At 40.0% G+C, this 27,648-nt stretch overlaps 1 protein-coding gene across 1 annotated transcript in view; it reads right to left on the bottom strand.

The window, feature by feature from the left end:
• The window catches only part of LOC121905204, an 84,110-nt gene extending 58,116 nt beyond the window's left edge, over window positions 1-25,994 (bottom strand). Inside the window, 11 exon segments of the mRNA XM_042423280.1 lie at window positions 82-396; window positions 617-926; window positions 7,680-7,687; window positions 21,509-21,814; window positions 22,045-22,359; window positions 22,584-22,913; window positions 23,249-23,563; window positions 23,770-24,225; window positions 24,453-24,767; window positions 24,992-25,429; window positions 25,657-25,994. Of these exon segments, the coding sequence (XP_042279214.1) occupies window positions 82-396; window positions 617-926; window positions 7,680-7,687; window positions 21,509-21,814; window positions 22,045-22,359; window positions 22,584-22,913; window positions 23,249-23,563; window positions 23,770-24,225; window positions 24,453-24,767; window positions 24,992-25,429; window positions 25,657-25,993 (3,445 nt within the window). The 5' untranslated portion in view covers window position 25,994.
• Window positions 25,995-27,648: the final 1,654 nt, after the last annotated feature.

Genomic DNA, 27,648 nt, shown 5'->3' with positions numbered 1-27,648 from the left:
TAAAATCCTAAATATAACACCATAGACAGGCTGTTACACACTGAGATTTCATTAACTTTAGATGCTCAAATTTGTGTTTACCTTCACAGACCACACCAGCATGTTCACCATGACCGCAGTTGTGGACCCCAAATCCTTGATGTCTGCAGTCTGTTATCGATGGTTCATTTCCTGAACAGCTGACATCATCCAGCCAGATGGGTCCACTGCCCTGTCCAAAAGTTGCACTTTGTAGAGCTGAAAGAGCCTCGCCACAGCCCAGCTGTCTGCACACCACATTGGCGTCGTTCAGGTCCCAGGCATCATCACACACTGTCCCCCACTGTCCTTCATGGTAGACCTCCACTCTGCCAGAGCAGCGGTTGTCAGAGTTGACCAGCCTCACTGTTGAACCAGCTAATAGAAAAGCATACAACATAATAGTGTTGAACTATGGACTTCAAACAATGATATCTGTGAGAAACCAAAAATAGAATAAATAAAATAAAAGTGAAGTGTAAATCACATATATCATATTTCTGTAACAGATGGTGACTAAAATCCTAAATATAATACCACAGACAGGCTGTTACACAGCGAGATTTCATTGACTTTAGCTGCTCAAGTTTGTGTTTACCTTCACAGACCACACCAGCATCCTCACGGTGTCTACAGTTGTGAGTTCCAATCCCTTGGTGTCTGCACTCGCTGAGCTCTGATTCGCTGCCTGTGCATACGACATTATCCAACCAAATAGGCCCTCTGCCCTGTCCAAAGCGTGCTCTTTGTGGTGCTGACAGGACCCTGCCACAGCCCAACTGTCTGCACACCACCTGAGCATCAGTCAGGTCCCAGGCATCATCACACACTGTGCCCCACTGTCCTCGGTAGAAGATCTCTACTCTACCAGAGCAGGAGCTGTTTCCATCAGCCAGGCGGACCTGCCCCTCAACAATTTGCACAAATGACCTTTTATTCCCAACTGCTAGGCTGTTAACTACTGTTGTTGTGGCCGTGATGTCAGATGTCACCTGAGTGATGGTGGAGTTTTGTGGTCTTGGATCATTTGTGGTTGAAGCAACTGCATCTTCTGTTCTGTTAAGCTCTGTTAATGATGAAAAACATTTTGTTCATAAATGGTTAATATAAGAACAAGTGGACAGTGGTGTCTTCATTGAGCAAATTGAATATCTTCTATCAGTGTAAAGATGTTGATGAAATAAGTTTTCAAAATAATATATAGAAAAATCAATATTAATATATATGTTATAATATATATATTATAACATGTGAAATTATGTTCAAGTCATCCAGAATTTTCCATTTGATGTCATAGGGCCGTCATAAAAAACATTGGAATATAAAAAAAACATGTTGATATCGATGTCAGTGTAAGAATAATATTGCTTCAAAAAAATCCCTAAGATAGGCAGTTAAGAATATGTGACATTGATAGTGTCAAATGTTATCTAACTTTGAAGTGGAAATATGAGGGAATTACTGAGAAATTTTAAAATTAACATGTTTATTATTATTATTATTATTATTATTATTATTATTATTATTATTATTTATTATGTTGGCAGTTATGATTTATGTGTGAGGAGGCAAATTCAATGCATCAATTGATTAAAGTCTTTCAATAGAAGTTCATTCATTTGTAACGCAAAAGGGGGTAAAATGTATCAAATCTATTTAAAAAATCAAAAGGGAAAGAGCAATTACATAGTAAATATGTGTCATAATGTGTAACCCAAGATGTCAGATGGTTTACCTGAAGTGCTTCCTGTAATCTGCAAAATTAGGATCAACAATAAACCCCCAGGCACCCCCATTATGGACAACATCTAGGACACAAACCTGTTGAAAAAGACAACAAAGATGTCTTGATAAACCCCAGAAAACTGCACAATATGCCAACTTAGTGAAATGGCAAATTCAACACAAATGGACAATCTTAAATCTATATTTCCAAACTGCTGCTGTGCATAAAATTCATTACTTTGCCAGTGTTTGAACATACCTTGGAGAGACTGTGTGGGAATCCAGGAAAAAGTTGAAAGTGTAAATCTCCCAGTGAGTGAGACTGTGAGAATTTATAGGCCTGTGTTAGTGCTCAAAGGACCACACCTACCACTCATTGGTGAAGCACTTAAATGGGTGACTGACAGCAATGACTCATATCATATCAACACAGTTACTTATTAATCAAAAATGATATAAAAAATATAGCCGCAAGTGTCAATAAGCGGTGTCCAAGCCAATAATAACACATACATGTATTGTACACCTTTCAAACCACAAGAGTTTACAACAGATGGACAGAAACAGGAGGATGCACACACCTTGGAAAACATGACGATTCTTATATTCAGGTTATGAATATTATATTCCATTTCTGTTCCGCTAGATGCCACTAAATTCTACACACTGCACCTTTAAGGCCCACTTCTGATTGTTAAAAAACTTTCAAGGACCACCTTCCCATATAAATGACAAAAAAAACACAACATGACAAAAAACTGGGCTGTAAATATATGTTATGCCACTGTCAGCTGTTATGACCAAAATAAATATTCTGCCTACCCTCAGTGAGACACTTGGGCTTGCTTCTGGGAAATAATGAGATCAAGTCGTGGTGGGATGAGTGAGAGGCTGACATGCAGAGTAGCATTCCAAGTTGCTTTTAATTTCTTCCTTGCCTTTGATTTTGTGACAGTCAGTGGCAATGGAAACCCCTGACTCACATAAATAGGTGGTGATGAAAAGCAACAGAAATATGATTGCCCTTTTTGACAGAGAGGGATATTGCCTGGCAGCCAGTATCCAGAATGAAGTAAAGTCAACTCGTGTGAGCTGAAGCTTCAGGCTGCTGTCTGCTGATAGTTCCATCAGTTCATTTTCCAACACAGTGGATAGAGCCATGTCTTCTGAAGCAGGATCCACAGATAAAGCTAGCTAGCTAACAGTGGCAAACATGTTTGTCTCTACCTAATGATGTGTTGTGATTGGCGTGATTGGATATTCAAACGTAACTGGTCATTGAAATTATGCAACCACAACACCAACATATTATCTTGTAAGCCTATACTCTTCAGGAGATGCCATTGTGGTGGACAACTGCAACGTCTACACATGCACACAAGATGATTATCATGTTGTGCATGTATACTCTTTGGTAGAGGGGGTATGACACTATCGACAAGTGACCAAATGAATCGGACAGTAATTTGATTAAAATTATGATGTGCATTTTGGACACAATCTTATGTTTCTGCATTATGTATTAACAGTCTGGCTTTGAAAAAGTTTGTTTTTATGATTAAAACAGGTTTCTTTGAAACCATAGGAGCAACTTGGTTATAGCCGTACTGCAGGGAACAAACAAACAACACATAAACCTTTCCTTTTCCCCTCATGTGCAGTATATGATACATTTATTGTGTTTTTATAATATTTATGTCTCTTCTTATCATTATTTACCGGAGTCATTGTGCCCCTCCCTGTGAATTCTGTCATATTATAATAGTTCAGAACTCACTTCCTTCTCACATTTTATCATCCAAGGTTAATAGTTGACTCAATGCTTTGTTCCATTACAAGAGATGCTTGTGTGCCTATTACTGAAAGTATGCTACAAAGCATTTTCAACACTTTTCTTATACTTCTCACTTTCACATTCATGTTCTTTCACATTCCAGTGTATAGGGTGTATATTGCAAAATTAAATGAATAATTAAATCATTTATTCTGTCTATTTTTCTGTGTGACTTTATCTAACCTAATACTCTAATACTAACATAACGTGTAATACTTTCTTAATAACATTTTAAATTATGTGTTCAAGTGACAAAAAGTTAAGTTGAAATTACAGATGTTCTTGACTCATACCATTAACATGACGGTTCCTGATATTTTCATCATGTAACTATTTTGTCATTTTAATTTCCTCTTCAGAAGACCATCAAATCTTGTCTGATCTGAAGACACCTCCCCACCTACCTTGGTGTGTCATTTGGATACACAGATAGTCAGCCCTTAAGTGTGTCAGACTTGAGTAGATGTATCAGAGGTTTTTGCACTACATATTTCTGTATAAGTTCTAATCTTAACGGCTGTCATAAGGCATGTATCAAACAGGCTGAAGGTAACCGTACTCTTATCTATTTCTTCAATTACACATGGGATGGTCGTGCATATCATGTACCAATGTTGTCCCTACAAAAAGTGATATTTTAAAGCATTATTGACCCTATCATGGAACGTGTATACTCTTTGGTACAGGGGATATGACACTATCGACAGGTGACCAAATGAAATGGACAGTAACCTTGATTAAAATTACAGATTTCTTTGGGTTTAAAAATTGTTGGGAACATTTGGGATAATGTAAGTCGTAATGGAAAAAAACACACTTTGTATTCTCTGCACCACATTTTAGACTTTGCATTTTGGATAAACTCAACTCAACAACTTGGTCTTTGTCAGCTTTTTATTTTTCAGATTTCCACCACAAAGTACACAACTCAATAAAATATATAACATAAGTCTTGTCATTTTAAGACATTTTAATGCAGAATAGTTACGTATTATAGCTTTAACTGAGTAAATGTAACTGGCATCCATTTCCAGAAATTGTAGGTGGACCGTGAATTAAGATTATTTTGTCCAAGTCCAAGGAAGAAGTACGTACATGCAATTATAAACAATTTCAAAAATGATCAACCATGTGATTGATGATCCCCTTGATGTCATTGATATCATGTATTACTGTATAGGATGTGCATTTTGGACACAATCTTATGTTTCTGCATTATGTATTAACAGTCTGGCTTTGAAAAAAATTGTTTTTATGATTAAAACAGGTTTCTTTGAAACTATAGGAGCAACTTGGTTACAGCCGTACTGCAGGGAACAAACAAACAACACATAAACCTTTCCTTTTCCCCTCATGTGCAGTATATGATACATTTATTGTGTTTTTATAATATTTATGTCTCTTCTTATCATTGTTTACCAGAGTCATTGTGCCGCTCCCCGGGAATTCTGTCATATTATATTTCAGAACTCACTTCCTTCTCACGTTTTATCATCCAAGGTTAATAGTTGACTCAGTGCTTTGTTCCATTATAAGAAAAGTGTGCTAATATGATTTTTACAACATATTATGCCGAGTCTGTATGCACTTGTGTGCCTATTACTGAAAGTATGCTACAAAGTATTTTCAACACTTTTCTTATACTTCTCACTTTCACATTCATGTTCTTTCACATTCCAGTGTATAAGGTGTATATTGCAAAATTAAATGAATAATTAAATCATTTGTTGTGTATATTTTTCTGTGTGACTTTATCTAACCTAATACTCTAATACTAACATAACGTGTAATACTTTCTTAATAACATTTTAAATTATGTGTTCAAGTGACAAAAAGTTAAGTTGAAATTACAGATGTTCTTGACTCATACCATTAACATCACCGAACTATTTTGTCATTTTAATTTCTTCTTCAGAAGACCATCAAATCTTCTCTATATAAATTCTAATCTTAACGGCTGTCATAAGGCATGTATCAAACAGGCTGGAGGTAACCATACTCTTTTCTATTTCTTCAATTACACATGCGATGGCCTTGTAAATTATGTACCAATGTTGTCCCTACAAAAAGTGATATTTTAAAGCATTATTGACTGCATCATGGAACTTTTGGACACAGTCATGCCTTACCCTGTATACATGTAGGCTGCCCATGCTCTTTTAAAAGCTGGACTGCCCTCTGCTCTCATTTGTCGAGATATCATGTGGAAGTTCAGTCGCTACCAGAAGTACTTCTTTCATTCACCTGCCAATTATGTCAAGGATCTGTATTCCCTACTGAAAAGGATTATTTTGAACACAAAGGTCATCATCTGAAAAATAATGAGACTATAAGGTGTGTCTTTGCAGGGTGTGATCACCAAACAAATGTATATGGGACTTTTGTGACACACAAACACAGGAAACATACTCCTCATACTTAACATGATTTCAAACCAGGTATTTTCTCTCAAGAGCAGTGTAGAGAAACACTTGAAGAACCTGATGTTGAAGTCTCTGAAGACGAGAATGATCGCAATGATGCTAATTATGCAGTAACAAGCTCAGATGCGCAGTCTGAAGAACATGAAACTAGTGTTTATAGAGCATATAGCATCCCTCTTATTGAAATTGGAAAGCGTTCATGATGTTTCACTTCGGTGCATTGATGAATTGGTAGAGGAGCTTCACTTCATATCAAGTTCTGCACCCAAAACTGCCAACAAAGATATCATTGTTTCACATTTAAAGAGCAATGACCACAGTATTGATGACGAGTTTGTTAATTCTCTAGTGGAAGAATCCCCTAAGTACAGCATTAAGTGCTGGTGGTCCTCTTTCCTCATAATTCAGAATCAATCAATCAATCAATCAATTTTTATTTATATAGCGCCATATCACAACAAAAGTCATCTCAAGGCACTTTTCACATAGAGCAGGTCAAGACCGTACTCTTTAATTTACAGAGACCCAACAATTCCCCCATGAGCAAGCACTTGGCGACAGCGGTAAGGAAAAACTCCCCTTTAACGGGTAGAAACCTCAAGCAGAACCCGGCTCTTGGTGGGCGGCCATCTGCTTTGACCGGTTGGGTTGAGAGAGAGAAAGAGAGAGAGAAAGGGGGAGGGGGGACAGAAGAACAAGACAGTATTTTAAAGAAACATTTGAAGTTGTTGAACCAGTTGAATACATCTTTGAACCAAATCAGAGAAGAAGTTTCCAGTATGTCTCGATTGTTCAATCCTTGCTTCAAATTTTGAAAAATGAACATCTTAGAGGAAAGGCCCTGAGTAGAGAGCAGGACCAGTCATCATCTACTAAATATGGATCATATCATGATGGTACATTTTATAAAGAGAATTCCTTTTATTCTGAAGAACTAAGGATAAAAATCATACTGTACGTAGATGACTTTGAGGTTTGTAACCCACTGGGAACATCAAGAAAAAAGCATAAAATTACAGCTGTATACTGGGTGTTGGGCAACATCTCTTCTTCATCTCCATCTACTCTTAACTCAGTATACCTGGTGTTTTAATCAAAGAAGTTGATATCAAAAGATTTGGTTATGCTGAAGCGTTTGACCCTCTATTAAAATACGTTGCTATCTTGGAGCGTGACAGCATCTACATTTCCAGTGTTGGGCAAAATGTGAAAGGCACTGTGTTGAGTGTAGTTGCTGATAATCTTGGGGCACACTCAATCAGCGGACTTGTGGAAAATTTTTCTGGACCATTCATATGCAGATTTTGTCTTGAGGTTATGTGCTTTTCCTGCTTGTACCAAAAAGGAGCATGCAGATTCTTGGAAGTATTTCCTACTGAAAAATTAATCCCAAAGCACCAGTTCTTAGAACACTATCCTGTTTAATCCTGTTTAAAAGTTTTTGGACCAGTGGTAGCTGAGCCGAACACAGCTACTTTAAACAGATTGTGAGGCTTTTAAGAACATAATTCTATCCCTGGCTACAAAGCATCAGCTTATGATTGCCCACCACCTGCATTCCACAACAGATGTGGGTGTGAGTGTTGTAAGAGTAACATCAGTGCCATTAGATGTTCTGCATGCAAATGTTCAGGAGTCAATCAGGTGTCTATATCCTTGACAATGTACAGCTAGCTAACATTGTCACCTTCCAGGGAACCAGATACTCTAAAGGTATGGTTGTGGCCTATGGTTGTACTGCTGGTCTTCTTGATTTTGCAGAGATTGTGCAGATTGCCTTTCTTGAAGAAAGTGTACATTTCATTGTGAAAACACAGATTTCCTGGTATTGTGAACACTATCTGCCTCCAGTGCTGAGTACAACGGTATCATCTGATTCTTCTTTATCTCCTCTTTTCCTGCAGACATGGAACAAGCCGCAAGACTCCGAGTCCTCATGGATCATGAATTCAAGAAACTTACTCTCAACGGTGAATGAGTTGGTTAAAGCTATCAAAGATGCTTATTCCATCACCACAGACATAAGTCTTCAGTGCAAAGACAAGGACTTTGATGACTTCTTCACCCTAACCTCTACAAATGACCTGAAATATAAAGACACCCTCAAAGTAGTGAATGTACCACAAACCATCACACTAACCATTGTCCCACAGGAGAGCAACCCTGATACCTCTGATGGGTGCTCGGTATGTGATTTCCACTCTGTGGATTCACAAAACACTTTGATTCTGAGTCCTCCTCCCTCAGAAAGGCAGGATCCATGGCCTACTGTGTTTTGCATTCCAACTTTCTCCCACAGCACTGAGCTGGCTTTGAGACAAGGCAATGAGATTTACTTAAGAGATGGTACACCACTGACATCACAAGCACTAATCGGAAAGCATCCCTGCTTGAAGGAACCTGGCTCTTTTAATAGATGTTACAGGTGGCAGCAAAGCCTGACATACAAATGTGGAAACTACCGGACAAATGTGAAGCACTGGGAAGCCCTGAACTCCTGATAAATTCACTGAAACACAAGAAAGAGGGTGACAGAAAAGCTGCAAAAAATGTCAAGAAACCAAGGAAGGCAGAAGTAAATTTTCTCCCCCCCACACCCAACTGGTGAGACAGACAACACTCTTGAGGGTGTAAGACTTGACCTTATTGAAGCCAGAAAGAAAAAGGATGGTGTCAAGAGCATAAATTACATGATGGCCAAAACATACAGCTGGAGAAGACAGGAAGTGGATATGTTTTAATTTGGGCATTTTTGGCATCTTCCATAAATCATGTCATAATAAAAGATACCACAAAATTGATATTGATCTCCTCATTTAACTCTTGCTATAAAATGAACAAGTACAATTCCAAAAGATTTAAATACTCCTTTTAATTTCTAAGTCTAGCCTAATTGTAGTTGTGGAATTCCTTCCTTGCAATCTCTTGCTCTCTGAGCACTGCTGTATGCTATTTGTTTGTGTAATAATTGGTGGTAGCAGGCTAAAAGAAAATCAAAGTAGTACATTCACCATTTTTTAAAGTAGACTAGAGACAATGCTGAAACTGCACACAGCATGTAACACCATCTAATCACACCACATAAACAATTAAAATGTTTATATGAGATATAGCCCTTGAATAGATGTACTTGCGCACTTCATGTGCAGTAGCTGCAAGGCTTTTTAAAAATCACTGGGCTCTACAGGTGTGATGTGTTTTGTTCCAAACTGAAGCATTATCTGAAATAGATAACATAAAATCCAATTTATTTGTATCTTTCATCAACAAATGAGACTGTTTGTCTTCATTATTGTGATTTGTCTGTATGTTTTATAGGGAACAGCAGAGGTCAACATGCAACAGGACCTTAAAATTCACAGCATGAAGATTTATGTTTGCCATGAGCCAGATGCAGTGGGCATTATCATCGAGGGCATCCCAGTGCTTACTGATGTGGACAACGTGGCCAGAGCGTGCTGCCTTCCTCTTGGCCTGACAAACACCCAAAACCTGGAGTATCCTACAAAACTGGCCGAAACCTTTGAAGTCTTTCAAAGACTGTTTGTGGGACTGGACACACTGCAGCCAAACCCAACTTCCAGGTTCATGAGCCTCATAAACAAGTTACTGGCCTAAACAGCTCTTGGCCTGACACTCAGAAAAGGCTGTTGGTTATTTGTGTTCAAGACTGTTAAATGTTTGTGTTTGTGACATCAGATTGTTGACATATGCCCACAAATGGCCATCTGTTCTGAAGTCTTTGCCGCTAAAGTTGTTCCTTGGGTATTACATACATGTCTATGGTGATGTCCACTTGCATATCTTGGATCGGACATCAGCTCAAACATTTTCAGGTGTATTTTGAGAAGTTGTCATTTTAAGTAAAGGAGGAGAAAAAGGAGTAAAATCATAATACTATTGTTTGTTTATGTAGCCTATGGAGCTGGCAGATGTTTTCAGAGTAACAACAGGAATTTTTCTGAGAGTTACGACCTGTTATATGGAGTATGGCAGTGTTGTTATGACAACACTTTGTACTGCTGATGTTAAATAAATAATGCATTAACATGTTCAAAAAATTCCCTCTTTCTTTCTGTTTATTTGTTAAATTTGTAATGTGTCAGTGCTTTCAAATATTAGTGTATAGTTAGTGTATAGGTTCATGCAACTCACACACAACGCCTACACCTAACTAATTCAATCACCTGTGCATACCTATATAGGCATGTCTAAGTTTGCATGTTCTCCCCATGTTTGTGTGGGTTTCCACTGGGTGCTCAGTTTCCTCCCACCATCAAAGACATGCGTGTTAGGGTTAGTACTTCTCCATAAGTAATTCTTTTTGTTCTATTTTAGGAACCACAGGGAGATGACGAAGCAGAAAGCTTATCGAGACATGCCCCCCACCCTGAGTCTCGACCCCTCGGTTCCTAGATGCTCCAGCCTCATTATGATTCCATTTGGTCTCTGGTCATCCCCATGCCATCGACCCCCTTCATCCCTCTCATCGACCCCCAATCAGCCCAAAAGTGAATAGATGAATAAATAATGTAAAACAGTTCTGGGATCAGCAGCATTATCTATTGATTACTTGATCACATGTGAAACAGGTTTTAATGGTAAATAAAATGTTTATCATGTGATTGTCTGAACTAACGAGATTGCATGCATACACACAACAGCAGCAGAGAGTGTAGCACTGAGAAAGTGAAACCCAAGTAAAAGATGGGTCCATTTACTTGGTTGACTGATTGATTCTTTCAAAGTTACTATCAATGCTCAAAACAGGACTCAATATTGATACTATCAATAATTTTGGGATTGATCTGCCCAACCCTAAAACAAACATTATATATATGGTACATTTCAAAGTGTTTTACAGGAAGAAGAAAAGTGGAAAGATTGAAACAAAAGAGATGGAGAAGAAAATATAGTAAGATTAAGAATCTACAGCCATGCTGGCAGCTCTGTGAGGTAGGGGTGGATGATGTATACCACAAAATTTGGGTGTAATCCAATACCAAGTAGTGCCAGGACCATAATCACTGATTCCAATATTGATACTTTTTGTTAGTACTACACAACAGCAGCAGAGCAGCAGAGAGTGTATTCACTAAGACGAGTGTTCATGTGCCAACAACATGATCTAATGTCAGATGGATCCAATTTTTTAAGGTATCGGTCTGCCCACCCCTACTGTGAGGCTGTAATGCTAAATACTGTGTAAAGAAACTTTGATATCAGACAGATAAACCAAAATACTGGACAGATTGAAATGTTCACCTGATGATGGCGCCAGATGATAAGTTAAGGGATCTCTAAAGTTCACAAGGAAAATGAAATGTCTGCACCAAATTGCATGGTGATCCATCCAAAACTTGTCAGGACATTTCAGTCTGAGCCACAAGTGTCAACCTCATGGTGCTTCTAGATGAAAAGTCACGCAGTCACCAAAGTTAATAATCTTCATCCCATCGACACTGTGGATATCTGTACCAGATTTAATGGCAATTCATCCAGCAGTTGTTGAGAAATTTCAGTCTGGACCAAAGTCATGTATCATGGTTGTAATTTGGTTTCACTTATTTTTTTAACTACTGCATATTCAACCATCAAGGTTTTATTTTTAAAAAAAGGTGACAGTTTACTCTATAATGTGGAAAATCTGTTATGGGCTCTCAACCACTGACACCTGTCTGCAGTCAGTGGGACACCTGGCAGAGAGGATGAAATCATCAGTTCTGTTTCACATTGCTGTACATTTCACTTTTTCCCCATTTCCACTATACTCCACAAAGCATCTGCTGTGGGGCACATACTTGTTCTGGATGAGAGAGTATCGCACAGAATCATCTGGGTTTGATGAATGAGTGGCGTAGCAGTCCTTCAGAACAGCTGCAAAGCTTGGATCTCTCTCGTCTACAGAGACGCCCACGTACAATGGTGAGCCCACTGACAGGATGCCCCGACCTGCTGGATAAGTCTCTATGAAGTTGGAGTTGCGAAACAGAAACATGGAAATTCTGGCTTTGGTACCCGAGCCTAAAATGCCACCTGCCAGTCTGTCAAGAAAACTTATGAAAGAAAGGCATTTCCCCCAGCAGGCATCCATTCTTAAATAAGAAAATAATAAATAATAGGCCAGGAGATAGGCACAGGAGAAGGGAAGACTCATGGTGCAGTCCTGTGTCCTCTAGAGGATAATGACCACAGATGACTTGATTTGACGTGATGGCCCTTGGCTAGCAGGTTGACCGTTTGGCTGAGTTGTTAGCGCAGATGTCCATGGTCTGGGAGCCTGGGGTGTGAGACCCAGTATGGGAACTCTCCTTCGCTAACTCTCCTGTTGTTCTTTCTTTTGATGAATAAACTGTTGGAGTAGATGGCATGTGTGTGGTTGGTCTGAAAGACAGAAGATGGTTAAATTATCAGTCAGTTGAGTGATTAAATCAGCTTGAGAGGGTGTGCTATTAAAAGCAGCAGCACTTGGTCAAGCAGTTAGAAAATTTTCCTTCAGGTGGAGGACTTGGGTTCAAGATACTGTAAGATAATGAATACTTAGTCCCTGCCAGTTCCTGCTGACCTGACCTCCCTGCAGAAGAGTAAGTGAAAACATTTTCAATATGGAAACCAATAACCCAGTCTCAATTATAGTAACAATAATCAGATGGACTAACATACAGGCAGCACATACAGTACATATTCAGTACCATTGTGTCACCATTTCTATATAGGACACCATTTATGTCCCATACACCAGTGAAGGAGACAACTTTCATTATTCATTATCTGTTCTGTCAGAAATAACATGTTTGATGTCCCACAATGTTCCCCAGCTAAATCAAAAATAATTCTTTCTGTCCTTTCAAAGTCCCCCACAATTTTAAAAAGACATCTTGGCTCTCTGTCAACAAATGTCAACCCTGCAGCCAAAAACAAAAAAAAAACTCTCCAGAGCCAAACTACCGGAGAGAGGCTGGACTGTTCTTTTTCAGAATTACCCAAGCTGAGAGCCCCTAGCTGAGTGCTACTATATTGGAGTTCTCCCCATGGAGTGAGAGGGTCACCTCCTTGACATGTCATTCTGGGAGGAATGCTCTGACTGTTGTTTGTGCGAATGCACCAAACGTACTTGATGTTTCTCAGTGAGGTCCTGCCTGGTGACTCAATAGTTCTGCTGGGGGACTTCAATGCTCATGTGGATTGTGAAGAAGGTTGTGAAGAAACCTGGAGGGGGGTGATTGGGAGGAACGGCTTGATCTGAACCCAAATGGTGCTTTTTTATTGGACTTCTGTGCTAGTCAGGCATTGGCCACAACAAACACAATGTTTAAGCATGAGATGGTTCATAAGTGCACCTGGTACCAAAACACTTTTGGCTGTGAATATCTGTTGGAGGCCCCTGTCTGCAGGGTCTTTGGCTTCCATCTCTGCAGGAATTTCTCCTGCATCAGAGTTGTTGGAAAGTGCTGTATAAATACCATATAATAAAAATTATTATTATTATCATTAGAATATAACAATGTGCAGTTTGTGGCAAGGTCTGCAAAACCCACAAGCTTTGAGGGGTGAGCGAATTGTGCAGGACATGGCTTACACAGTGGCCAGAACTGCCATGCACTGTACATTCCACCTCAAGGCAAAACATCTGAACATCAATTGGTCAAGTGGTCAGCATCTAACAAGAAGACAGAATGGCTCCAGTTTGATGTGGATGTGTACTGCATCCTTGAGTCCTTGCCACAGTCAGTAGTGATGCAGATCAGAAGTGCCACTTAATGGCAATAATCACTGTCAACATTGTTGCTGAGAGGTTTGGCATTATGAAGCAGTGGGTGACAAAACTGGGGCAAAATTGGTAAGAGACGAGAATAAGCCATCTACAATAAGACAGGAGCTGAAATCTCTAAGGAGGCAGTAGCAAGGAAGCAAGGGGGGAGAATAAGGCCGTCTTAGCAGATCTATGCAACATCATGAAGAAGAAGACCATCATCCTCCGTGGCGCACAGCAGCACAGAAGAGGGGGCAATTTTCAGAGAATCTCTGCAAATGAGGAGAATACAAGCAACATTGAGCAGTTCAGGGCCATCTCACTTGTCAGGGTTGAAGGCAAGATCTTCTTCAGTATCATCGCTCAATGTCTGATGACACCCTCAAGGACACACCTGCAATGTAGATGTTTTGCTAGCTAGTCCCCAATGCAGGGCCTTCAAAATCCTTCAAAATCAAAGGACTGCACAGGAAGAGTCATCAGGAACATCACCAATACTACAACAAGGCATCAAGATGGCAGATGACTGTGAATCAAGACCTATGAACCACATATGCTAATTGGACACAAGATGATCAACCTGGTTTGATTGCCTGGGCGATGGTGTCTGATATTTAAAAACCTGTTGAAAAGACCCCAGCTTACATCACTGACTATGTGTCCATATGCATCACAAGATGTTTAAAACAAAAAACAACTGCAGTGCAAAAATTCACACAACAAATAAATGTTAAGTAACTTTATCTTCTTCATGCTGCAATGACTCTACACACTTTTGTAGCAGTTCATCTTCTGCTTCATCTCCAACCAGCTAATGTTAATTTAGGATTTCACTTCTAAATTGTGATGACCATAGTAGCTAGCACTATGCTAGCTGTCTGGGTTTAACCCTGAACAACATGCATGTCTATATGGTTTTATAGACATGCACGTAGGTTTACAGAAAAAAATTAACTGTCATGGTTCTGTCACAGTCTGACTCTGTGTCCCAGCATCAGTCTACCACATGCTCTCAGACTTTTCTCCCTGTTTGTTAAGACTGGACTGAGTGGGAGAAGGACAGATGAGAGAGGTTGCAAATTATATTTAAGGACCACTTGAGATACTGTTGCTTGCTTCATTGAAGCTTGACAGATTTATTGGTTCATGTTTATGTCAACAGGAATGTATGTTTCTAATCGTTATAGTAAAGGTTCCTAGGTTGGCAATGTAATGCTGAAGTTTATTTGCTGTGTTTGCTCAGTGTGACTTGTGCACTGATTGAAGATATATTTATGTAATTTTGAGACAGTTTGATGAATGATGATTTATATATGAAGAGGATTGTGCATGATTACGTAGCAGCATAGAGGGCGCTGTTTATAATTGATTCCACCTGGTGGCGGTCATTGGTTCAGCTTTATATAAAGGTGGCAGTCCTCACCTGCCTCTTCCTCTTGCGCTCCCCCATCGCGTCACTTCCGGTCCGGGACTTTTGGTCTGTCAAAGCAGCACTGAGTGTGCCTCGCTGCGGTTATTTCGGGTAAATGCTGGTAGCCGTGCGGGTTTCTCTCTCTCCTCACTTTCCTGTGCCTGTGTTGGACGCTCTAAAGGGAACCCTCGTTAGCTGGCCGAGTCCACCGGTGGTGTAGACGGACATCACCACCAGCTGATTGGAGCCGCTGCTGTTTTGTCTCCGGTCCTTGTGTCTCCTGCTGTTTCGGCTGCTTGCTGTGTCTCCGCTGCTGCTCTGTGTGCACCTGCTGCTGCTGTGCTGGGTGGTGGTAGGCCGCCTTGCCGTTGACTCTAAACACCTGATTGGTTTTTAATTTAGTATTAACACCTGTCCCACCAGTAAGCCTCAGCCCCTGATTTTTTTTCTTGTTTTCCCCATCCTGCTTTTCCTTTCACACCTGCCCTGCATTCAGCCTCGTTAGTCCTGCTCTTTTCCCAGCGTTTTCCCAACCAATCAGCTTCTTTCTAGTTATCTTGTTTCATCTCCTCATTCCCGTCACTTGAGTTTCTCTGTTCATCTCCCCACCTGCACCTCATCTCCTTGTTAGTTCAGTTAGTATTTCAGTCCTGTGTTTCAGTTCAGTTTTGTTGGATCCTTTGCTCTGTGTTGTTCAGTTTTGTTCTGTCCTGTTCAGTTTTGCTTTGCCTGCACTTCCAAGTGTAAATATAGTTCTTCAGTTCCTGTGCCTGATGTCTCCTGCTTTTGGGTCCATCTACTGCTAACCCTAACAAACAACAAAAAATGATTGAGTCTTTACTCTGTGTGTTTCCACAGGCTCCTGCCTGGGTTTCTACTTTGTACCACAGTACATCATTATGCACTCTGACCCAGGAGCAGTTGCGGGTTGCCAGAGAATGGGCTCAAACCAGAGGAGTGTACTAAGAAGCAAGTTCAACTTACTCAGGCTTTCTTTGTGTTAGCTGGCTCAACAAACTCTAAACATGTGATCAGAGATAAGTGGTATCACAACGGTGGATATGAACTTTCTTTGCCAACCCAGGTTTTCTGCTTCAGGCTCTGTGCACGTCCCCATAAAAGGGGGCATTTTGCGTGTCATTGACTCTTTTTCCGCACAAATTGGAATGATCGCGTGCTGCGTACTTCAGTCGGGAGGAACAGATCATAACAGAGAGCTATGAATAATATAAATTATCACAGCAAAATGAAACACTGTTGCTGCAAATAAGGTGAGAGATGAATGCTGGCAGAATTGCTGATCATGTAAATTTGTTAATTAAAACACTAATTCATTAATTTATTATGTAATTAGTTTATATACTTATTTTACCACTCAAAGCACTCTCCGTACCTTCCACACCCAGAGCTCTTAAACTTTAAACTGATGCTGCAGATTTAAACATTATACTCAAGAAGTGCATTCAGGTCTGACTCTGTCCCATAATGAAGCATAAGTGAAAATCACTTCAGGTTTTGGCCAAATCAAAGTGAAATTAATATTATAGATTGAATATTATCTGTGATGAATACCAATAGACTAATTTCTTTTGTTCAAAGTATTTCTTCATTAGTTTTTTGTTTTTTATTTTTTTTTATTTGAAATACAGTTTGATATATTGTAACAAAATCCCATCCAGCAAGTAACCCTAACCTCTTGCACCATTACAAATTTACCATATGACATATCAAATCAATGGTAAGTGTGATAAAAGACTTATCAATTTTCTAATCGGTGTTCTAATAGCTGCAGTACCAGCAGTGTTAAACGGACTTGGCCGCAAATCAGGTAGTTAGTGAAAGGGCAGCGCTTTTTATTGCCGATTTAAGCTGAAACTCGGAATATAACCTGCTCTGCACCAGGTTAAATTTGCAGCATAAGTTACCATGGTGATCTAGCCAGGTTAAAAGAGAGCCACCTTTGATATTGAAAACCTTGGCTTTAGTCTCAACATACCTCGCTAACCCACTAATCCCACGTCGTAGTACACCCCTCAGGCCTACTTGGAGTTTATCATGGCCACAAATAAGTTGAATAAGTGGAGGATGCTGGACCAAAGAAAAAGATATAAGGTCACCAAATAAAAGTGTGAGAGGAAGAGGATGAGACAGTAAATACTGGACACAAGATAGGAAACCTCCATAAACCCTCACCTCAGTATGTAATTTCAAATGTATGGTGTCCAAACATTTGACAATATAAAAGAAAACCTACATTCACAAACAACACTGGCATCTTCAATGTCATGATCATGTAAGCCTTATGCCAACAGGTTGAAAGTGAAAAATAATATACATTGGCCAATCACAGATCATTTCATTGCTCTTGTTCGTTAAGACAAGCTGATGCAAATCTTTGTGTGAGCTCTGTCTTCTTATTGTACAATAATCATTTTTAATCTTCAACCCAGCAGAGTTTTGTGTATTATTTCATGTGTGTTCAGAGTTTTAAGACAGTTTCCACAACACCCCACTGTCCTCAGTTAGAGATCTCTACTCATCAGGAGTACTCAGCTGTTTCTTCCATTAGCCAGGCGAACCTGCCCCTCAACTGCTGTGCTGTTACTGTTCTTAACGTTGTGGCCTTCCCATTCCTTATTACTAAGAGTCTTCCCTCCAGCAGTCATGCAGTTGAGCAGAGTCGCTTCCCTCTTGTTCCAATTTACTTTTTTTTTTTTTATTTATTTTACTTTATTTTTATTTATTTTTGTATATTATCTTATGCTTTATCATGTATCCTCAAGACGTTTAGCTATTAATAAATGTCTTCATTTACCCTTAAAGTGGTTGATTGTTTCTTTGAGCTGCAGTAAACAGAGGTCACTGTTTGGGACAAGAACTTACATTTATGAGACTGATTCATTGATTAAATTGAAATCCAGGACCTTGCTGTGGGGCAACAGTGCTAACCACTGAGCCGCCATGCCATCAAGTATACTTGATGGTGCTAAAATGGAACTTTTTTAAGTATACTTTATATACTGCAAATATACTACTTGTTTTATGTTTCCTCATTCTGTTCTTTGATTTACAGTACAACTGAAATACATTTATAGTGTAATGTAAATTGTACTTTGAGTGTACATAAAATCTATCATTAATAGATTACAAAAACATCTACATTAGTGTATTTACACATACTGCTTGAGCATTTCCAATATACTTTAAATGTACTTGAAAACTCCTAAAAATATAGCTGTCTTTAAAGTATACTATCAATGTGCTTAAATATACTCTACTGTGTTGCACTTATAATGTACATGAAATGTACTGAAATAGATTACAAGTATATTTACATTAGAATATTATACATATTGCTTGAGCATTTTCAGTACACTTTAAGTGTAAACTTGTGAAAAAGAGGTAGTAGTGTGCTAGAGGACTGTCTTGATCATATAAAACTAAAGAAAAATGCAGGTGCTCTTGAAGAAAAGGGTCATCCCATAGAAGAAAAAAAAAACTTCAGGCACTCATGCGTGGAGCAGGAATAAAAAAAACTCTAATTTAAGTTAAAAAGCCTTTATTTACAATAAAGTATAAGGGTGAACAAACAACAAGCAACCATTTTATAAATGTACTAAAATAGATTACAAGTACATTTACATTAGAATATTATACATTTTGCTTGAGCATTTCCAGTACTCTTTCGTGTGATTTAATATTCCTAACATATATTATAAGGTAGACTTTAAACTGTATTAACATGTACTTACATGTACTCTGCTCTGCTCTCCTCAATAAGGGCCAAAGTAAAGGAGTATTTCACTGTAAATATGAATTCAGTATCATCAATACAGATAGTATGGGAAATATTTAAGGTTGCATGTAGGGGATGGATAATTAGTTACTTAACTGCTAAAAAGAGGGAGAAGAATGAGGGAAAATTCCCTAAAAGAAGAATTGAACAAGCTTGAAAAAAGACATATGAGGGAACCAGACAATCACATATTAAGGTACTCTGTGTTACTTTGCAGAGCACAATTGCAAGAAATAATGCATGAAGAAACCACATTCACATTGTTTAAACTTAGAAGAAAATATTTTGAGTCTGGTGAGAAGGCAGGCAAAATGCTGGCAATGAGACTAAGAAAAATAGAATCCAAACATTTAATATCAAATATTGTAATGAAGACTTATACAAGACCCAAAGTAAATTAATCACTGTTAAAACATATTATATGAAATTATATGAATCAGCGGTTCATTCGATTTTAAAGGAAGCTCACAATTTTTTTTAGTAATATGTGTTTATCTTCGGTTGAAGAGACAGACAAAAAAGAACTTGAGGAATATATTACCGATGCAGAGGTAAAACTGGCCATAAAAGATTATATGCAAATGAGAAATTACAGACCTCTTAGTCTGCTTAACAATGACTGCAAGTTATTCGCTAAAATACTTGCAATACGTCTTGAAAGAGTGGTGCACTCATTGGTCCATTTTGACTAAGCAGCATTTGTAAAAGGCCAGCATGCTTCAAGCAACATGAGAAGGATCTTTCATATAATGTACAGAGCTGCTTCACTTCAGCATCCAGCGGTAATGTTATCGCTTGATGCTGAAAAAGCATTCAACAGGATCGAATGGCCGTATTCATTTCATACTTAAGGAAAATACGGCTTTGGACCTATATGTATACAGTGGATTAGGGCACTTTATTACAAACCACTTGCCTGTGTTAAAACAAACAGAATTGTGTCCTCATTCTTACTAGATATACAAGGCAAGGATGTCCAGTCTCACCAATAGATTTTTATCTTGGCATTGGAACCCCTGGCATGTGCTATTAGAGCTAACCAACAAATAAGTGGTATTACTATACTGTATATGGGTATGATTTTTAAATAATTTTATATGCAGATGATATATTTGAACTCTTTCAAATCCAGCAATCTCAGTGCCACACTTATTTAAGCTCATAAATGAGTTTGTCAATCTTTTAGGATATAAAGTAAATTGGAACAAGAGGGAAGCGACTCTGCTCAACTGCATGACTGCTGGAGGGAAGACTCTTAGTAATAAGGAATGGGAAGGCCACAACGTTAAGAATCTAGGCCAAATTGTAAAGCAGGAGAGAATAATGAGGTTCAATGAGCTTAAAGCTAATTTCAACCTCAATTATCTGTGTTTTCTGAAATATCTACAGCTGAAATCTATAGTACAGAAACTCATATCTCAAGGTACCATACTGGCCTCAGATAAAGATACAGATAATAAATTGGAAGAGATTGTAAAAAATAGAGGCAGAAAGTAAACTTTACAGACTTATATCTCTCTCCTTCTGTAGTGGCATGGATAAAGTCAAATCACAATGGGAACGTGATCCAGGAAAACACCTACCACTAGAACAATAGGACTCTATTATGTGACATACAAATTACTCATCAAAATGTGTTAGATATAAACTTACACAGATGAAGATTTTATATCGAATATATATAACTCCACAGAAACTGAACAAAGGTAATCCTAATATGTCAGATCTATATTGGTATGGCTGTAGAGAGAGAGAGAGGATCTCTAATACATATGTTATGGCACTGTCCAGAAATAAGACAATTTTGGGAGTACAAAAAATGTTAAGTTCAATATTAAATGCGGATGTATCACTATGCCACAAAAAATGTGTTTGTTGGGAGTTAAAGTGGATGAATTGAAACACAACGCCTGAGAACATTGGCTTTCCTTTCTGTGAAAATGATCATTCTTATGAATTGGAAAGTAAGGAAATTAAACTGTTTTTGTTTGAAACAATGCCTAAGGACTTCATAGCACTGATGATGTTGGAACGTGCAGCCTCGGCCCTACAGGGGCTTTACAGAGGCAATGGCTTAGATAGACCATAGACACTTACAAAAGACAATATAAAGACATTTAAGTTAAGAAGTGTTTTGACTGTTCGGGATATAAAACCAGCACAATGAAATTGAAACTCGATCCTTGTAGGTAGAACGGAGAAGTCCTGTCAAGAAGGATTGGTGATGTAATGATTTCGTAAGAAAGTATGTTATATTTATTTGTTTTTGCTTTATGTCTGTAACTTCTAGCATACTGTCCTTGTGTTTTCTTTTGTAATTAAAATGTAAATAAAATGTTAAAAAAAAAAAAAAATCTTAAAAAAGAAGTACACCATATTTCAATTTTAAATTAAATGCGGTAAAAATATACTATTGAGTATTTCATGATAGCTTCAAATTAATATACTTTCAATCTATTTAAAATAAGTACATATTTATATAAATGTACTTGAAACATACTTTGCAATATATGCAATACAAGTATATTATTTTTTCAAATGGGTTCACAGACCACAGCAGCATCTTCACCATGACCGCAGTTGTGGACCCCAAATCCTTGATGTCCGCAGTCTGTTATCCAAGGTTCATTTCCTGAACAGATGACATCATCCAACCAGATGGGTCCACTGCCCTGTCCAAAAGCTGCACTTTGTAGTGCTGAACGAGCCTCGCCACAGCCCAGCTGTCTGCACACCACATTGGCGTCGTTCAGGTCCCAGGCATCGTCACACACTGTCCCCCACTGTCCTTCATGGTAGACCTCCACTCTGCCAGAGCAGCGGTTGTCAGAGTTGACCAGCCTCACTGAACCAGCTAACAGAAAAGCATACAACATAATAGTGTTGAAAGATGGGCTTCATGAAAAACAATATCTGTGAGAAGGTAAAATAGAATAAATGAAATAAAAGTGTAGTGTAAATCACATATATCATATTTCTGTAACAGATGGTGACTAAAATCCTAAATATAATACCATAGACAGGCTGTTACACAGCGAGACACAGGAAATGTTTACACAGAAAATTTCCTGTTTAAACATTTACCTTCACAAACAACACTGGCATCTTCAATGTGACCGCAGTTGTGGACCCCAAATCCTTGATGTCTGCAGTCTGTTATCGATGGTTCATTTCCTGAACAGCTGACATCATCCAACCAGATGGGTCCACTGCCCTGTCCAAAAGCTGCATTTTGTAGAGCTGAAAGAGCCTCGCCACAGCCCAGCTGTCTGCACACCACATTGGCGTCGTTCAGGTCCCAGGCATCGTCACACACTGTCCCCCACTGTCCTTCATGGTAGACCTCCACTCTGCCAGAGCAGCGGTTGTCAGAGTTGACCAGCCTCACTGGTGAACCAGCTAACAGAAAAGCATACAACATAATAGTGTTGAAAGATGGACTTCATGAAAACAATGATATCTGTGAGAAACCAAAAATAGAATCAATAAAATAAAAGTGAAGTGTAAATCACATATATCATATTTCTGTAACAGATGGTGACTAAAATCCTAAATATAATACCATAGACAGGCTGTTACACAGCGAGATTTCATTGACTTTAGCTGCTCAAGTTTGTGTTTACCTTCACAGACTACACCAGCATCCTCATGGTGTCCACAGTTGTGAGATCCAATCCCTTGGTGTCTGCACTCGCTGAGCTCTGATTCGCTGCCTGTACACATGACATTATCCAACCAAATAGGCCCTTCGCCCTGTCCAAAGCGTGCATTTTGTGGTGCTGACAGGACCCTGCCACATCCCAACTGTCTGCACACCACTTGAGCATCAGTCAGGTCCCAGGCATCGTCACATACTGTGCCCCACTGTCCTCGGTGGAAGATCTCGACTCTACCAGAGCAGGAACTGTTTCCATCAGCCAGGCGGACCTGCCCCTCAACTGCTGTGCTGTTACCTGCTGTTGTTACGTCCGTGATGTCAGATGTCACCTGAGCGATGGTGGAGCTTTGTGGTCTTGGATCAGGTGTGGTTGGTAAATTTGTGCTGTTGAGTTCTGGTTGAAATAAAAGAAAAGTCTCTGTGAACTCACAAGACAACAACAGCCTGCACTGTTATCAGCATTAATAAGTAAAAAGCCCCCTGTCTTTATCATAGGTCAACATGATTGGTTTATCACTGGGCACCAAGTGTTGACTTATTGTGCTACAAAGCAAAATATATTTTGTGTGGTAAAAAGTGAAACTTATTGATGAGGAAATTTCTTGTTTAATGTGAGCAATAAACATTTACCATAACAAACAACACTGGCATCTTCAATGTGACCGCAGTTGTGGACCCCAAATCCTTGATGTCTGCAGTCTGTTATCGATGGTTCATTTCCTGAACAGCTGACATCATCCAACCAGATGGGTCCACTGCCCTGTCCAAAAGCTGCATTTTGTAGAGCTGAAAGAGCCTCGCCACAGCCCAGCTGTCTGCACACCACATTGGCGTCGTTCAGATCCCAGGCATCGTCACACACTGTCCCCCACTGTCCTTCATGGTAGACCTCCACTCTGCCAGAGCAGCGGTTGTCAGAGATGACCAGCCTCACTGGTGAACCAGCTAACAGAAAAGCATACAACATAATAGTGTTGAAAGATGGACTTCATGAAAACAATGATATCTGTGAGAAACCAAAAATAGAATCAATAAAATAAAAGTGAAGTGTAAATCACATATATCATATTTCTGTAACAGATGGTGACTAAAATCCTAAATATAATACCATAGACAGGCTGTTACACAGCGAGATTTCATTGACTTTAGCTGCTCAAGTTTGTGTTTACCTTCACAGACTACACCAGCATCCTCATGGTGTCCACAGTTGTGAGATCCAAACCCTTGGTGTCTGCACTCGCTGAGCTCTGATTCGCTGCCTGTACACATGACATTATCCAACCAAATAGGCCCTTCGCCCTGTCCAAAGCGTGCATTTTGTGGTGCTGACAGGACCCTGCCACAGCCCAACTGTCTGCACACCACTTGAGCATCAGTCAGGTCCCAGGCATCGTCACATACTGTGCCCCACTGTCCTCGGTGGAAGATCTCGACTCTACCAGAGCAGGAACTGTTTCCATCAGCCAGGCGGACCTGCCCCTCAACTGCTGTGCTGTTACCTGCTGTTGTTACGTCCGTGATGTCAGATGTCACCTGAGCGATGGTGGAGCTTTGTGGTCTTGGATCAGGTGTGGTTGGTAAATTTGTGCTGTTGAGTTCTGGTTGAACTAAAAGAAAAGTCTCTGTGAACTCACAAGACAACAACAGCCTGCACTGTTATCAGCATTAATAAGTAAAAAGCCCCCTGTCTTTATCATAGGTCAACATGATTGGTTTATCACTGGGCACCAAGTGTTGACTTATTGTGCTACAAAGCAAAATATATTTTGTGTGGTAAAAAGTGAAACTTATTGATGAGGAAATTTCTTGTTTAATGTGAGCAATAAACATTTACCATAACAAACAACACTGGCATCTTCAATGTGACCGCAGTTGTGGACCCCAAATCCTTGATGTCTGCAGTCTGTTATCGATGGTTCATTTCCTGAACAGCTGACATCATCCAACCAGATGGGTCCACTGCCCTGTCCAAAAGCTGCATTTTGTAGAGCTGAAAGAGCCTCGCCACAGCCCAGCTGTCTGCACACCACATTGGCGTCGTTCAGGTCCCAGGCATCGTCACACACTGTCCCCCACTGTCCTTCATGGTAGACCTCCACTCTGCCAGAGCAGCGGTTGTCAGAGTTGACCAGCCTCACTGGTGAACCAGCTAACAGAAAAGCATACAACATAATAGTGTTGAAAGATGGACTTCATGAAAACAATGATATCTGTGAGAAACCAAAAATAGAATCAATAAAATAAAAGTGAAGTGTAAATCACATATATCATATTTCTGTAACAGATGGTGACTAAAATCCTAAATATAATACCATAGACAGGCTGTTACACAGCGAGATTTCATTGACTTTAGCTGCTCAAGTTTGTGTTTACCTTCACAGACTACACCAGCATCCTCATGGTGTCCACAGTTGTGAGATCCAATCCCTTGGTGTCTGCACTCGCTGAGCTCTGATTCGCTGCCTGTACACATGACATTATCCAACCAAATAGGCCCTTCGCCCTGTCCAAAGCGTGCATTTTGTGGTGCTGACAGGACCCTGCCACAGCCCAACTGTCTGCACACCACTTGAGCATCAGTCAGGTCCCAGGCATCGTCACATACTGTGCCCCACTGTCCTCGGTGGAAGATCTCGACTCTACCAGAGCAGGAACTGTTTCCATCAGCCAGGCGGACCTGCCCCTCAACTGCTGTGCTGTTACCTGCTGTTGTTACGTCCGTGATGTCAGATGTCACCTGAGCGATGGTGGAGCTTTGTGGTCTTGGATCAGGTGTGGTTGGTAAATTTGTGCTGTTGAGTTCTGGTTGAACTAAAAGAAAAGTCTCTGTGAACTCACAAGACAACAACAGCCTGCACTGTTATCAGCATTAATAAGTAAAAAGCCCCCTGTCTTTATCATAGGTCAACATGATTGGTTTATCACTGGGCACCAAGTGTTGACTTATTGTGCTACAAAGCAAAATATATTTTGTGTGGTAAAAAGTGAAACTTATTGATGAGGAAATTTCTTGTTTAATGTAAGCAATAAACATTTACCATAACAAACAACACTGGCATCTTCAATGTGACCGCAGTTGTGGACCCCAAATCCTTGATGTCTGCAGTCTGTTATCGATGGTTCATTTCCTGAACAGCTGACATCATCCAACCAGATGGGTCCACTGCCCTGTCCAAAAGCTGCATTTTGTAGAGCTGAAAGAGCCTCGCCACAGCCCAGCTGTCTGCACACCACATTGGCGTCGTTCAGGTCCCAGGCATCGTCACACACTGTCCCCCACTGTCCTTCATGGTAGACCTCCACTCTGCCAGAGCAGCGGTTGTCAGAGTTGACCAGCCTCACTGGTGAACCAGCTAACAGAAAAGCATACAACATAATAGTGTTGAAAGATGGACTTCATGAAAACAATGATATCTGTGAGAAACCAAAAATAGAATCAATAAAATAAAAGTGAAGTGTAAATCACATATATCATATTTCTGTAACAGATGGTGACTAAAATCCTAAATATAATACCATAGACAGGCCGTTACACAGCGAGATTTCATTGACTTTAGCTGCTCAAGTTTGTGTTTACCTTCACAGACTACACCAGCATCCTCATGGTGTCCACAGTTGTGAGATCCAATCCCTTGGTGTCTGCACTCGCTGAGCTCTGATTCGCTGCCTGTACACATGACATTATCCAACCAAATAGGCCCTTTGCCCTGTCCAAAGCGTGCATTTTGTGGTGCTGACAGGACCCTGCCACAGCCCAACTGTCTGCACACCACTTGAGCATCAGTCAGGTCCCAGGCATCGTCACATACTGTGCCCCACTGTCCTCGGTGGAAGATCTCGACTCTACCAGAGCAGGAACTGTTTCCATCAGCCAGGCGGACCTGCCCCTCAACTGCTGTGCTGTTACCTGCTGTTGTTACGTCCGTGATGTCAGATGTCACCTGAGCGATGGTGGAGCTTTGTGGTCTTGGATCAGGTGTGGTTGAAGCAACTGCAGGTTCTGTTCTGTTAACCTCTGTAAACAACAGAGAACAATGAAAAAAATGTTCATGAAAAATGTTCATAAGACATTAAATCCATGGTTTAGGTGAGCAAATTTAATTTTTTGTATCACTGTAAAGATGTTTGAAATAGACCAATACCTGTGCAGTATGCAAGATTGCATCCTATTGGCTTCACAAGTTTGTAGACATAATAGTTTTCATAACAGAGCTTGACCTTTATGACGTGTGAGCGAAAAGTGCAGCAGCTGCCTCTCCAGGCACCACACACATTGCGATTTACAATTTCCTTTGACTGTGTGGGATGAGGTTCTGTTATCCACAGAGGAGCATCGGTTCCACAACTTTGCTCAGCTACGCAACTCTCTGAATATGAGCATTGGTTTGCCCCAGGAACAGGCGATACCAGCCTTGCCAATTAACATTTATGTCACAGTGTAGGATCGGATTCATTGTATTATTAGTTGAACGCCACTCATCATCCAGTACAGTGTAGTTGTCACAGGGGTCGGCACAGTCATGCCCATTATTTCCGATGCAGTCCATGCCTATAGGACAAACATTGTCTCCACAGTTGAACTGGACAGACTGGGAAGAGGGGCCTGATCTGGTGCTGGAGGAAGGCTCCATGCATTCAAAGGAGCCCGGTGTGTTTTGGCAAACCTGAGGTGGAGCACAGGGCGAGTCTGGGAGGGAGCACTTGTCAGTGTCCACACAGCCGCTGTCTGGCGACCAGTGATAACCTTGGCTACAGCAAGAAGAGTCACTGCAGAGTTTTGTGCTGTAACAGGTGAGACCATCGCCTACATAACCATCTTTACAGACACAAGAGAGCGCCTGACTGGCAAAGGTGTCGCCTCTTTCTCGTGACTCCTGGCAGGTGGCTTCATCATGACACAAATCACAACTGGAGACAAGTGTCCCTGTGAAAAGCAGAGAGATAGTGTGATGCAGGCTGTTACTTATTTTCAGCAGCTTTTCTGAATGAAACAGTGAAAGTAAAGCTATTACATTCAAGCGACATAAATA

The sequence above is a fragment of the Thunnus maccoyii genome, chromosome 2 (genome assembly GCF_910596095.1).
Source record: "Thunnus maccoyii chromosome 2, fThuMac1.1, whole genome shotgun sequence".
NCBI lineage: Eukaryota > Metazoa > Chordata > Actinopteri > Scombriformes > Scombridae > Thunnus > Thunnus maccoyii.
Note: the sequence above shows the minus strand (reverse complement) of the source record. Positions and strands in the feature narration are given on the sequence as shown.